This window comes from Pelophylax lessonae, assembly GCF_965119305.1.
Source record: "Pelophylax lessonae genome assembly, chromosome: 3".
Lineage (NCBI taxonomy): Eukaryota > Metazoa > Chordata > Amphibia > Anura > Ranidae > Pelophylax > Pelophylax lessonae.
The window spans coordinates 610,134,205-610,149,986 of NC_138770.1; the positions used below are offsets into that span (position 1 = coordinate 610,134,205).

Consider the following 15,782-nt stretch of genomic DNA (forward strand, 5'->3'; position numbering starts at 1 on the left):
AAGTGTGACAAACAGAGCAAATGCAAGAAACTGCAACAGATCTTTGAGAGGGATCCTGATGATGATGAACAGGGATGAGCAGGATATGTGAAGATCAGGAATGGAAGAGGCAATGTGGAGATGAAGTTTCAAGAGTGGTGAGGGAGTGCTCAGGGCTGGTATAAAAAGGAGCACACACAAGTTCAAGCACGGTGGCCACAGGATGTGAGTAGTAGATGTCAGTGAAGATGACTGCATCCCTTGCAGCTCTTGGATGCTCCTTGCTGTTGTGTCCACAATGGAAAGATGGAACCTTCTTCAAAGGTGTTCATCTTCTATCATCCTTTATCATCCTTATCCAGACAGGAGTCTTCAGTCATCCGCAGTGCCTGGATTCTGGACCCCCATTTAAGCCCCCTGTACACTTGGAGTTTTGCTCCTTGTATGAAGAGTTTGGATGCTGTGACCAGCAAAAGGACAACATCATAGCAGAGAAATACTGGTCGGTCATGGACAACTTTGACTATAAGGAGCAGGAGCTGTGCGGAGATTATGTCAAGAACATTTTATGCCAGGTGAGTTCTGCTGCTATGAAGGGTCAAGTTCATTCAGAGAATTTCAGTTTTGGGTGGAAGCTAAAGAGCTGAGCTACTCAATACCCCATGGGCAATGTGGCAGTAAACTCACTTTTGTCCATCAGTAATGCCCATTATCAGTGATAATTTAACGTCAAATTTTGATTTAGTTTTAGGCTCGGTTCACACGAATATGCAACGTGTTCCCGCATCACATCCGCACATCTGGCAGTTCACACTGCCATATGCGATATGCAGGGGGTGTCAATTAAAAGTTAACGATGCCCCCAGTTTGATTGCATATCGCAGTGCCATATCTACCACAAGAAGTGGTTTCTGCGGGTAGTATGGTGGCTTTCAAAAGACTATTAGACGTACATCTCAAAGAACAGAACATTCAGGGGTATGTGAGATGATTACAGCCACACACACCTACACAGGTTGAACTGGATGGACTATTGTCTTTATTCAACCTCACCTACTATGTAACTATGTAACTATGTAGTGCGATCTGCAAGTACGCACAGAATCGGATCGCACAAGTGTGAACCACTGTGCGATCTGTTTTTGAGGCGCCTCCAAAAATGCCTCCTGTGCGTCTTTGGTGCGGATGCAGTGCAAATTCAGCCATACAAAGTGTATGGCTGAAATTCGCACCGCACATGAGATCGCAATAATGAAGGAGCAGTGCGCTCCGAATTACATGCGATCTCCACAGCCGCACAAGTGTGAACCGGCACTTAGTCATAGCCTTTCACTAAAATGCTATTTTAGTTTTTGTTGTATTTTAGTCATCTGAATTGTTTTAGTCGCATTATACTCAACTAAAATCTCCAGTAGATTTTAGTCGACTAAAATCTTAAGGGTTTAGTTAACCTGTAATGCATTAATTAAGCAGTTCTCTACAATTTCCAAACTCATTATTTACTCCTGGAATAAAAATCTAAAAACATGTTTTTATTTATGGTATTAGGGTTTGAACATGCACTGCAGACACAGATATAGCTGTTGTGATATATAACTAGTGTAATTTTGACATCAAATTTTGATTTAGTTTTAGTCGTAGTCCTTTGACTAAAATACCATTTTCGTTTAGTCGTACTTTAGTCATCTGAATTGTTTTAGTTTTAGTTGTACTTTAGTCAACTAAAATAGTATTTTCAGCGACAAAATGAACACTGCCCATTTTATGAGATACTACTCTCAGCTAATTAATTCATATGTACATTATATGTTTTAACATACAGCCTGTGTAAAGAATCTCCATGGCTGGAGAAAACAGATGGAAAAATATGAAATAAGTTAGTGATGCAGGCCATCAATGTCCACCTGTAAGGGCTCCTTCACACTATCTGCAGTGACCTGCTGGTCATTGCGAGGACATATAGACTTCGTGCCCCATTTATACCTCAATGCTGGTACAAAGGTGCAGAAGGTGTGTATTTTGGCCCCAGCGAACAGGATGGAATCCCATGTGCAACGAACCATGCTGCTGTGCAGTGATATGAGTGAAGTGTCACTTTGAGATTGATTCACTAAAACTGGAGAGTGCAAAATCATGTACAGCTGTGCATTTTAGCCAATCAGCTTCTTACGTAAGCTTGTTCATCTAAGCTTTGATAATAAAACCTGGAAGCTGATTGGTTTCTATGTAGAACTGCACCAGATTTTGCAATCTCCAGTATTAGCAAATCAACTCCTATGTGATACTTTAACCACTTGCCGACTACCGCACGACTATTTACGTCGGCAGTCATCCCCTCACAGGCAGAGAGACGTAGGGCTACGTCGCTAGCCTGTAAGGGTTTTGGGAGCGAGCGCACGCCGCCGGATGCGCGCTCCCGCTCGGCCACGGACCGCCACGCGCGTGTGCCCGGCGGACCTGATGTCCGCTATGCACTCGCGATCGTCCGTGACAGCGGGAGAAAGGCAGGCGGCTAGTGTAAACAAAGCCGCCTGTCAGTTCTCCCTGTGTAAGAATGGTGATCAAACGGTTCTACTATGTAGGCCTGTTGATCATTGTTCTTACACATCAAGGCACAGCCAATCACAGTTAGAAACACGCCACTAGGACACACTTAACCCCTCCCTCTCCAATACAGTTAACTCCTTCACTGCCAGTGTCATTTTTACAGTAACAGTGCATATGTATAGCACTGATTACTGTAGTAATGTCACTGGTAACCCCAAAAGTGTCAAAAATGTCAGTCAAGGGTCCGATCTGTCCGCCCCAATGTTGCAGTCCTGCAAAAAAAAAAATCGCAGATCGCCGCCATTACGCGTTAAAAAAGAAAACAACAAAAATGACAAAAATCTTTCCCTTTGTTAGTAAACACAATAACTTTTGCGCAAACCAATCAAAATACACTTTTTGCGATTTTTTTTTACCAAACATATGGTAAAAAAAAAAATTGGCCTAAAATGTTAAAAAATTTAGATTTTTACATTTTTTGGGGGGAATTTCATATAAAAAATGTGAAAAATATTGTTATTTTTGCAAAATGGACGCTATTTTTTTGTTTATAGCGCTTGATCAAAAAATCGCACAGGTGATCAAATACTACCAAAAGAAAGCTCTATTTGTGGGAAAAAAAAGGACGCCAAATTCGTTTAGGTACAGCATCGCACGACCGCGCAATTGTCTGTTAAAATCACGCAGTGCCGAATCGCAAAATAGGCCCTGGTCAGGAAGGGGGTAAAATCTTCCGGGGCTTAAGTGGTTAATTAAAGTTAAAAAAAACTTAAAATATCTAACCCCATATCCGTGTGCTGATTTGAAAATGGAAGACCGATATTCTAATTGGGTTTAAAGTAGGAAATCCTGCTGATAGATAGATAGATAGATAGATAGATAGATAGATAGATAGATAGATAGATAGATAGATAGATAGATAGATAGATAGATAGATAGATAGATAGATAGATAGATAGATAGATAGATAGATAGATAGATAGATAGAATTGTTTGGAGAGTTGGGGCAAAGGGATTTTCATGGTACTGTCCTCAGCCATTGCACAATTTGTATAAAATCAAACAAATTTATTAACGTGTACAAAAAGCAAAAACAAAATATTAATATTAAAATCACAAAAACACATTCAAAGTGTATAAAAGGGTCCCTATATGTAGTCCCTTACACCTTTCCACGAGGATGTTAACCGGGAACCACCTCCGAAAGAGATAAAGGTTTAGACGTGCAAACTCTAAACATGTTTTACGGTTGCCCCCTTCTTCAAGAGAGAAAGGCAACGAAAGAGGGGGACCAAACAATATAAATGGTAACAGAGAGCATAAGTATATAATATGTTATTTGGCTGGTGACATTAAACTGCATATTCTGTAAGTATTAAGTGTAAATATTCCAAAAAAATATATGTAAGGATATTTACCTCAGGAATTGAGTCAACCCAATCAGCAGACCTGAAGAGGCACCAAGGTCCAAGCCTGCGGGCGAGCATGGGAGCAGATCTAGGGGCCCCCTGCTGATGCTAGATATAATGCAATGTATTATGATATTTTATGATAATAGTAAATTCCAATGCACTGTTGACATGTACAGCAAGATGCATGACATAAATACATACCATCATGGCATACAAAAAGAGGGTCACAAGTTAAATAGGCGGTGGGTTGGATGGAACTCAGATGGATCTTGAGATTTTAAACAAGGATTTGTATCAATATGAGAGTATCTCACTTCATTTCCACCGATTTAGTGGTGTATAGGTTCCAATAGGGTATTCTAAAGGGAGAAGGATATAAAGAAAAATTTACTAATTACCAAACCAGACATATAAATGTAAAAATAAAACTCCTTAAGATCCCAATGGAGAGGGGGAATGAAAAATGAGAAAGGTATAAGCTTACCCAATATAGGTAGTCAGTTCATTACTTATACAATTTAGAAATTGAAGGAAGGGAAGCAGAGACTCAGATGAAATCCTATAAGTAAAATAATCAGGCCATAAGGACTATGCTATGACTATATGCAGGGTCCCCTAGATATGCTCCCATGTTCGCCCTTTGACCTTGGTGCCTCTTCAGGTCTGCTGACTGGGTTGATTAAATTCCGAAGTAAATATCCTTACATATATTTTTTTTGAATACTTACAGAAAATGCAGTTTAATGTCACCAGCCGAATAATATATTATATACTTATGCTCTCTATTATCATATATAGTGTTTGGTCCCCCTCTTTTGTTGCCTTTCTCTTCTGAAGAAGCAGGCAACCACAAAACATGTTGAAAGTTTGCACGTCTATACCTTCAGCTCTTCCGGAGGTAGTTCTCGGTTAGCATCCTTCTGGAAAGGTATAAGGGACTACAGAGAGGGACCCCTTTATGCACTTTGAATGTATTTTGTGATTTTAATATTGATATTTTGTTTTTGCTTTTTGTACATGTTAATAAATTTGTTTGATGTTATACAAATCGTGATAGATAGATAGATAGATAGATAGATAGATAGATAGATAGATAGATAGATAGATAGACAGACAGACAGACAGACAGACAGACAGACAGACAGACAGACAGACAGAAAGATAGACAGACAGACAGACAGACAGACAGACAGACAGACAGAAAGACAGACAGACAGACAGACAGACAGACAGACAGACAGACAGACAGACAGACAGACAGACAGACAGACAGATAGACAGATAGATAGATAGATAGATAGATAGATAGATAGATAGATAGATAGATAGATAGATAGATAGATAGATAGATAGATAGATAGATAGATAGATAGAATAATGTGATATGGATAGATAGATAGATAGATAGATAGATAGATAGATAGATAGATAGATAGATAGATAGATAGATAGATAGATAGATAGATAGATAGATAGATAGATAGATAGATAGATAGACAGGATGTCTTGTCAATAAAGAAACAAAAATAAAATGTGCTGTAATGAAAGGAATTTTGTTCCAAAATATAATCCAGATGCAGATCAATAGTGAAATCTTTTTTCACCTTAAACTGCCCTACATATGTCCACAACTAGTGATGGGCCGAACACCCTCCTGTTCGGTTCGCACCAGAACATCTCGAACAGGGAAAAAGTTCTAGCAAACATGCAAACTCTATTACAGTCTATGGGACATGAAACATCAAAAGTCCTCATTTTAAAAGCTTATATGCAAGGTATTGCAAAAAAAAAAAGCATGGGGTCCCCCCCCCAAAATGTGCAATAAAAAATTTGTATCTTAAATCTTGTGAATAAAATGCATATAAAAAGACTTAAATTCAAGACATAAAAAAATGAAGATAGATGAATAACCAAGAGATAAATATTCTGAGTTGATTTTTAAAAGTTCTAACAGGTATTCACTTGAGACAAATATTGTTGGGGTGTGCACCCTGATGAAGTCACATGACGGTGATGACACGCGTAGGAAAGCTGATTGAATCGGAATAGTTGCCCGGAAAAAAACGGCATGGGGTCCCCCCCAAAATCCATACCAGACCCTTATCCGAGCATGCAGTCCCCCTTAAAACGATTGGATTCCCATCTGCCTATGAGCTTCAAATTGATTCATCCAAACCCCACCTAGCTTCAATAGCCGCCCCCATGTGAGCCTTCCAGCTGTGGGTGAAATAGCCGAAATTCCTCCACGACTTACACAGGGCAAATTGGGGAACCCCGCACCCTATACAGGCGCAAATATGTACCTCTGCCATCCTGATCGGTTTTGGAACGCCGAATAAATAGCACCACTGAAGAATCGGAACAAGTTACCTCACTAGGCAGCAGGCCCCCTTGCACCACCCTTGAAGGACTAACCAACTCTCCGATCCGAAACGCTCCATAAAACACCAAAACAAACGCTGTCCCGAAAAAAAGCGACTCATATGCAGAGGCGCATATTAGACTCACCTGACCCAAGAGCTCCTGCAGCATACCAAAAGAGACCAGACGATGGGACCTCCGGAAACCTCTCCTATAACCCTTTAAAGCCTGTTTAACAATAAAGTCTTTAGTAAAATCCTGAACTCCCAATAATAACTTACGATTGATGGCCAATGTCGACACTCCTTCAAAATTCAAACAGATAAGATATAACAAGAGAGAGAGCGAGATTCCATACTTACCATTTCTTCTCCCACTTGTGCTAAAAAGCTCCTCCATTCTTGCCATACCTTGAAATAGGCTGACCACGTGGCCTCACTCAAGGATTTCCATAACAGACCAGCGGCAACCCCAACGCAATTCGCCACAGCTCCGGAGGACAAGGCACTCCATGTTGCTCCGCAGCCGGTGCCAACTCTCGGAATCTGAACTTGCCAATGTGTTAGTCGCCCCTGGCAAATGTACGGTATACAAGAAAACATTTAACTGCAAGGAACGCAAAATGAGATGACGCAACAATCTAAAAACCTGGCGGTGAAGAACCCGGAAGCCAATTATTAACCTGCACCACCCCCATGTTGTCACAGTTTAAACACACTTTCTTATTGCGGAAGTCATCCCACCCCAGTTCTACCGCAACATTCACCAGAAAGAGTTCCAAGATGACCAGGTTCCGCAAAAACCCAGCCTCCCGCCACTCGCCCGGCCAACGCTCTGCACTCCACTGGCCTCCAAGGAACGCGCCATAGCCAGTGGAACCAGAAGCATCAGTGTATAATTCCATATCAAAATAGCTGACAGGGCCTTGTTGCCAAAGGGAACGGCCGTTAAAGGTATCCAAGAAAACGTACCAGACCCTCAAATCCTCCTTAAGGTTCTGGTGATAAAGTGATGAGGCGAGGCGACCCCAGCTGTGGCAGCTGACAAGCGGCGGCCTTATATACTGCCCATCGGCATAATGCGGCATGCGAAGTTGAGCTTACCGAGGAGGGACTGCAACTGCCGAAGTAACATTTTTGCTTACCGACCACCAAGCAAATTTCAGCTTTAAGGTTGAGCAGTTTGTCCTCAGGCAAGCGACATTCCATGGCAATAGAATCAATAACTATACCCAAAAAACTGATTATTGCGGTCGGGCCCTCAGTCTTGTCCTTGCCAATGGAATACCAAAACGTTCCGCCACATGTTGAATCGTGGCCAGAAAAATGCCGCACAAGTTGGATGAAGGAGGGCCCGTGCATAGTAAGTCATCCAAATAATGGATGACCAAATTGACCCCTGACACCTCCCATACCCCCCATTCAACAAAAGAGCTGAATGTTTCAAAAAACGCACAAGAGATTGAGCAAACCATGGGTAGACAGCGGTCAACATTAAACGAATCCAACCACCTACAACCCAAGAGAAGAAGAAAACTTTGTACGGGTAGCAACCAAAAAGTGGACTCGATGTTAGTTTTAGCTTGGCTATAATGTCGTACCCAAAAGATGGCAGCATCAAAAGAGGTGTAAGACACCGCACAGGCCTCCGAATCAATCCCATCATTAACTGAACCACCCTTGGGAAAGGAAAGGTGAGGAATAAGACGAAACTTGTGAGGTTGTTTTTTAAGGGACCAAGCCCAAAGGGGAGACTACTAAATATGCTGGGGGGGGGGGGGTGAGTAAAAGGCCCAGCCATGCGTCCTAACATGACTTCTTTTGCCTGTTTTTCTGACACCACCCCAGGATTCCCCGTTTGTAGAACACAAGTTGTCCACTATTGGGGGAATGCAGACAAGAAAGCAGGGAATGATAAAGCCAACAGAAAAACCCAGACTCCAACAACTGAGCGGCCGCCCGATCCGGATACCTACTTAGAAAAGGCTGCATCCTTTCTACCCTCACTGGCGTCGCTCCTTTTACTCAAAGCATCTCTGGAACGGGCCCTACCTTGCTTAAAACAATGTGAGAGGGAATGGGCGCCCCCGCATCCTGAGCACTCGTGCTTTAAGCGACATGCAGAGCCGAATCGACACGTTCCCTTATTAAATTGCCAACAGAACCCCCAACGCTTTGTGGCCAGCTGCCCTGGGGTATTTGGACTACTGACCCCGCTGGGAAAAAAGGACAAAGAAGCCCATGCTGAGGTCATAAGGTGCATCCATAAGCTGATGTCTTTGTGATCTCATCTCAAGGAAGGTCGGATGGCTTTACGTTGACGGAACTGCTTGCCATAACGAAGACATGCAACTCAACCATACACTCTGTGGGCCTCACTGATAGCATCTAGATAGCAAAATAAGGCAGAGCAATTCTCCGGACGATTCTCCCCTAACACACTAGCAAAAATGGCAAAGGCCTGCTACCAGTTACCTAAAGTGCACAGAATCAACCGGAACCGTCACTGTTCCTCTTCTTCCTTCTTGAACTCTTCCAGCTTCAGCCTGTCCAAGTTGAATTTTTCTAAAGGTAGCAAAGTAAATATTTCTACATACTCGTCCTTCCAGATTTTTTCCCGCAATTCGGGCTTGAGATGCACCCCCAATGGGCCCTCAAAGCACACGTATACCTCGCATTTTGCGTAATCCGCTAAGCAGATAGTGTCCGCCGCCTTACCTCCACTCTTGGGGTCCTCTGCCTTGTCCCCCATCGTTGGCGCAGTTGACGTTGCCCCTGGTGACAACACCTGACCCCCCAACTGAAGAGGAAACCATGCCGAGCCCTGCCACTGCAGCGTCGCTGGCCACGGAGCTTGCGGCTGACCCAGGCACCCATGCAGCCACATGTGCCTCAATTGTAGTGACACCTACTCTCAAAACGCTGTACCAAAGACCGCAAACCCACCAGCAAATCCTGTAGACTCAAAGCCGCACAAGACACAATGGACCCCGGTTCGCCCCCTCCCCCCCAGCTAAACCCCAACTCTAACACCACATTTGAAGAATTTAAAGCAGACTGTAAGGAAAAGCCAGTAAATGTAAGGGACTCACCAGGCTGACCAGGGCGAAGCCCCTCAGCTGCAGATCCCATTTCTACCACTGGCAAGGGTCCTGGAACTTCCCCATATTCGGAGCTAGACAGCTCCCCTTCCGACCTGGCATCTGACCCGCCATATCCGCCGTCCTAATGAGCGATGGGTGGTACCGAGGATCCAGGCTGATGGCCAGCACCCCCCCCCCCCGTCGCAGAGGTCTCCCCCCCCCCTAATAAAGAGTAGACCTGTTCATGCAGCCACGACGTGCCCCGAGAGACGGAGGCCACCCGGAGCTGTCCGAGAAAAGCATCAAGGTCCCCAATGCAGAAAGGCTGGCTGACAGGCACTGAAAGGCAGGGATTCTTCCTTGATCCACGTTCCAAAAGGGGTCACCTGACACCACCCGTCGTCTCATCGGGAGCATGCCCAGATGTTGTCAGGCATGCATACAAGCATGTGGGGGCCATATAAACTACTGAGTACCATTTTGAGTTGCTGCAATGAAATTTCAGCAAAATGGACTAGCTTGCTGCATCATTTTTTCACTTTGATTTTTGGGGTGTCTTTGAATTCAGCCCTCTGTAGGGTGATAATTTACATTTCAATCAAACGATGTGGCATCCTTTCATTCCTAACACATTACCCAGTCCATAACAGTATAGATTTCCAGCATGATCATTTATTTTCCCTATTGAGATCTGATGTTTTTTCAAAGTGTTTCTTTAATTTTTTTTGAGCAGCGTATTTCTTATTATTTTTGTATTCTTGAGGATTTGTTGATATACCCGTTTACATATTATGGAGGTTCCAAAGAGGTTGTATAGTGGTATCTGTGATCTGGACATGCATGCATGAGGTACATTGCTCAATATGTGTCACCTAAGGAACGTGGTAGTGAAAATTGTAGCAAATGTCCTTTCAAGATATGTGCTAGAAATTTCCACTGATCAATAGTCCAATCATAGAGATAGATAGATAGAGATAGATAGATAGATAGATAGATAGATAGATAGATAGATAGATAGATAGATAGATAGATAGATAGATAGATAGATAGATAGATAGATAGATAGATAGATAGATAGATAGATAGATAGATAGATAGATAGATAGATAGATAGACTATATTACCCAAAGTATTGGGACACCTGCCTTTACTCACACACACAATAATTTTAATGGCATCCAAGTCTTAATCCATAGGGTTCAATATTGAGTTGACCCACCCTTTGCAGCTATAACAGCATTAACTCTTCTGGGAAGGCTGCCCACAAGGCTCAGGAGTGTGTTTATGGGAATGTTTGACCAATCTTCCAGAAGCGCATTTGTGAGGTCAGGCACTGGTGTGGATGAGAAGGCCTGGTTTGGGATGGAGGAACTTGACTGGCCTGCACAGAGTCCAAACCTCAACCGGATAGAACACCTTTGAGATGCATTGGAGCAGAGACTGTGAGCCAGGGCTTCTTTTCCACATCAGTGCCTGACCTCATAAATGGGCTTCTGGAAGAATGGTCAAACTTTCCCATAGACACACTCCTAAACCTTGTGGACAGCCTTCCCAGAAGAGTTGTTGAAGCTGTTATAGCTGCAAAGGGTGGGCCAACTCAATATTGAACCCTACAGACTAAGAATAGAATGCCATTAAATTTCATCTGTGTGTAAAGGGACGTGTCCTAATACTTTTGGTAATATAGTGTAGATAGATAGATGGATAGATGGATAGATGGATAGATAGATAGATAGGTAGACAGACAGACAGACAGACAGACAGACAGACAGACAGACAGACAGACAGATAGACAGATAGACAGATAGACAGATAGATAGATAGATAGATAGATAGATAGATAGATAGATAGATAGATAGATAGATAGATAGATAGATAGATAGATAGATAGATAGATAGATAGATAGATAGATAGATAGATAGATAGATAGATAGATAGATAGATAGATAGCACAACAAATCTGATAAAATATTATCCACTCTTGATGCAATTTCCCAAGATATGGCAGACATTTCCACAGATCAATAGTCCAGTCATCATTTAAAAGGCAGCGTAAACCAGTTTCCCATCTCCAGCATGGATCGAAGTTCTCATTACACTGACAGATGTCTCTATGATCTCCCCCACCACAGCAAAGCTTACAGATGTCTAACACTGTATATGAACCTCTATCTCCAGATGTTAGCTTTTTCCCTCTGTTATCTGTAGTTTTGATCTTGAGAAACTTGTTGCGTCAGTAGCACCAGTCTGCTGGCCAGAGAGAAAGGCCTTGTTGAGACGCATATGGATGCGGCACGTTTGCTGGCACAAATGGTGTTTAAAACAGGCTGTGAGGCTGTCACTTCCTCAACTGCCTGTCAGTTGCCTCTAGAGAGCGATCCGAATGTGGATCAGGCTTTAGAGGTAAGGGAGATTTAGATGCCTGCCTAAATCCACTCTAATACATATACTGAACTGTAGGCTGTAGCTCTGCTCTAGACCTTTTTAGGACTTTTGCACACTAGCTTTTGTGTTTGGCTACCGACCGGTTGAAAGATTTCTGAAGGATTTGGGCTTCTGTGTTACAGTCCTAAAAACAAGGCACTTTCTATTTACCTGGTATGTAGTGGCCAATATTCCTCTTTACAAGCAGATGCAGTGTGCACGCATGTGCATGCAAGGCATCTGTTTGTTAAACACAAATGGTAAGCACATGCTAAAGGCACATATAATACTGTTTAGTATTCACATTCTTGGCAAATAGTATTCCACCCATCTGTCTAATAAAGAATTTTGCTTAAAGGACATGTTCACCCCAAAGTAAAATTTTAGGTATATGTAAAGCCTCATGGGCTGGAGAGTCCCTGGCTTCTGATTCCTTTGAAACCTCAACAGTAGTGATTGGTGAATTTGCTTAAATTCGATTTGCGTGTACATTTAGCAAACATGTCCAAAAATCTGCAAATTGCGAACTTTAATGCGAATGCCTTTGAAGTCACTGGAGGGCAAATCATTTCTCTGCATTTTCAAGGCCAGTAGGCATAAGATTGTCAAACAAAGGGTAAGGGGAGCTGGGCACTGTCAGGGGGAACATTAAACAATGCAAAAAAAAAAAAAAGAAAGAATACCATTAGGTGGTCAGCAGCTCTTTTAATTAGTTAGTGCCACAATAAAAATGCACAAGTCTTTAAAATAACCTACTTGGGGGATGTGTTAAAGCCAAACTGAACTCCAGGAAAGTGTTAGACTGGTGAAGTTTAGTTATCTCTAAAGCTGTATATGCTACATTGACGGGATGCAAAAAATGACAGATTTACTGTCAGCTTTAATCTCCCAGGCTCTGCTGCTGTGGACTTGCCATATTGTCTCTTAAAAGTGCAAGAGTAGCAGTCGCACTCTTGTATTCTATTCACACAAGTGGACAAGGGGAGATGTGGGGAAAATGAACTACAGGACCACCCCCTGTATAATGTTCTAAAGCAAAAATGACATTTACAAAGAAAAAAATGACTTTTAGATTGATTTAGATTAAGCTTCATTCATATTAGAGCGACTTGTCATGGGCATGACAAGTCCCACACTATTGCATGTTCAAATCAATGAGATGCTGACTTTGTAGTGCCGCATCGATTTAAAAAAGTAGTTAATTCACTACTTTTGGCGATTTCAGGTGCAACTGCATCTTCAAAGTCGCACCTGAGGTCGCACTGACATGCGATTTCAGATGAATTTGCACAATTTCAAAGCCGCATTCAATGTGAACGAGTTCATCACACAGCTCATCCAGCTGCCTCCCAATCAGAATCTGTAATGCAGAGCTGTTGGTGACAGCTGAGTGTGCTGGAAGTGTGTAGTGAGTGTGCGCTCTCTGCACACAACCTCTGGCTCCTGTGGATGCATATACAGCATGCGGCAGCTGGGCATTGAAGCCTACCTTCCCTGCTAGCGCATATATGCATTACGTAGTTGGCAAGGGGTGAAGCAGGACCCAATCCAAACAAGCCCTTATCTAATTATGCAACCTGAAATAAAAACAAAATACCTGTTGCTGCGCCTATTAGTGCCCTCATTGCTGCCTATCAGTACCCATAAACGCTGCCCATCAGTGCCACCTATTACTGCTCTATATTAGTGCCACCTATTAATGCTACATATCAGTGCCACCTATCAGTGCTGCATATCAGTGCCACATCTCAATGTCTGTCAATGCAGCCTCATCAGTGCACATCATTGAAGGAGAAAAAGTACTCATTTACAAGATTTTTTAACAGAAACGAAGAAAAAGAATTTTTTCTTTCAAAATTTTCAGTCTTTTTTTATTTGTTTAGCAAAAAATTAAAAAACCCAGTGGTGATTTATTACCACCAAAAGAAAGCTTTATCTGTCTCCAAAAAATGCTAAAAATGTAGTTTGGGTACTGCGTTGCAGGACCGCACAATTGTCATTCAAAATGTGACAGCACTGAAATCTGAAATTTGGCCTGGGCACGAAGGGGGAGACAGTGCCTGGTATTGAAGTGGTTAAAATAAGGGGACCCCCAGATAAACCCCCCTCCAACATGAATGAGTACTTTGGTCAGTAATGTCACCCCGGATATTTAGATTCAGTTGCAGTGTCAGGGAGAGTCCTTTGGGAGTGCATCCCACTGATCATCATGATTGACGTGGATCTACATCATTAGAATACATGATTGATGATACATTTATACCGTATTATATATCCCTTATTCTTTCACAAAGAAGGAGGAAATCCTTTGGCACTCTTTTTTTAAAAGGGGGCTTCCAGATTTTGATCAGTTCAAAAAGGTCACACACAGACCCCCAGCTACTTTCAAGCGGCATTCAGCAAGCCATCTAATGTATGGAGAATTTTTGTTGAACCTTGGACCTCTGTGAAGTCTGGCTATGGCTCTTCTCACTGTGCCACCTGAAATGCTGGACAGCTCCCTGTCTAAACCCCCAGGACAATCTTGCTTTGTGTCTTGTTTCTGGTAAACCCTAAACTCCTTGCTCCTCCCATGAACTTCCTATTTAAGCCATATCTCTGAATTTCCTGTTTGCCATATTATTGTGCTCTCTCCAGCTGGTATCTTGCTCCTTGCATACGTGCAGCTGTCCTTATTTCCACTACCAGTGGCGGCTGGTGAAGTTTTAAGATGGGGGGGCGCAAGACCCCGCCCTTCTATTTTGGCCCCTCCCATTTCTCAGAAGCCACACCCCTTATAGACCCCACCCATTTTGTCCCCTGTATTTTGCTTGCGTGAACCAATTCTCCCAATATATCACATATTAAGGGCTCCATCAGTACTAGTATATCCCATAATAGGGAGCAGGGGCCCTATTATGGGATACACTGACAGAGTGGCACAAACCCCACAGTACAGGCCCCTTGTACAAACCCCACAGTACAGACCCCCTAGCACAGACCACACAGTACATGCCCCCTTTCAATGCAGTGACCAGCGTACATGCCCCCTTTCAATGTAGTGACCAGCGTACATGCCCCCTTTCAATGTAGTGACCAGCGTACATGCCCCCTTTCAATGCAGTGACCAGCGTACATGCCCCCTTTCAATGCAGTGACCAGCGTACATGCCCCCTTTCAATACAGTGACCAGCGTACATGCCCCCTTCCAATGTAGTGACCAGTATACAGGCCCCCTTTCAATGTAGTGACCAGCGTACATGCCCCCTTTCAATACAGTGACCAGCGTACATGCCCCCTTTCAATGCAGTGACCAGCGTACATGCCCCCTTTCAATGTAGTGACCAGCGTACATGCCCCCTTTCAATGTAGTGACCAGCGTACAGGCCCCCTTTCAATGCAGTGACCAGCGTACATGCCCCCTTTCAATGCAGTGACCAGCGTACATGCCCCCTTTCAATGCAGTGACCAGCGTACATGCCCCCTTTCAATGTAGTGACCAGCGTACATGCCCCCTTTCAATGTAGTGACCAGCGTACATGCCCCCTTTCAATGCAGTGACCAGCGTACATGCCCCCTTTCAATGCAGTGACCAGCGTACATGCCCCCTTTCAATGCAGTGACCAGCGTACATGCCCCCTTTCAATGTAGTGACCAGCGTACATGCCCCCTTTCAATGCAGTGACCAGCGTACATGCCCCCTTTCAATGCAGTGACCAGCGTACATGCCCCCTTTCAATGTAGTGACCAGTATACAGGCCCCCTTTCAATGTAGTGACCAGTATACATGCCCCCTTTCAATGCAGTGACCAGCGTACATGCCCCCTTTCAATGCAGTGACCAGCGTACATGCCCCCTTTCAATGCAGTGACCAGCGTACATGCCCCCTTTCAATGCAGTGACCAGCGTACATGCCCCCTTTCAATGTAGTGACCAGTATACAGGCCCCCTTTCAATGTAGTGACCAGCGTACATGCCCCCTTTCAATACAGTGAC

The 15,782-nt window shown here is 43.4% G+C and overlaps 1 protein-coding gene across 1 annotated transcript in view; it reads left to right on the forward strand.

The window, feature by feature from the left end:
- Nucleotides 1-227: 227 nt before the first annotated feature.
- Nucleotides 228-15,782, forward strand: part of HHIPL2 (HHIP like 2) — a gene marked incomplete at both ends in the record, with an annotated part of 85,044 nt that continues 69,489 nt past the window's right edge. Inside the window, one exon of the mRNA XM_082250983.1 lies at nucleotides 228-554. Within this exon, the coding sequence (XP_082107109.1) occupies nucleotides 228-554 (327 nt within the window). The remainder of the gene's footprint in view (nucleotides 555-15,782) is intronic.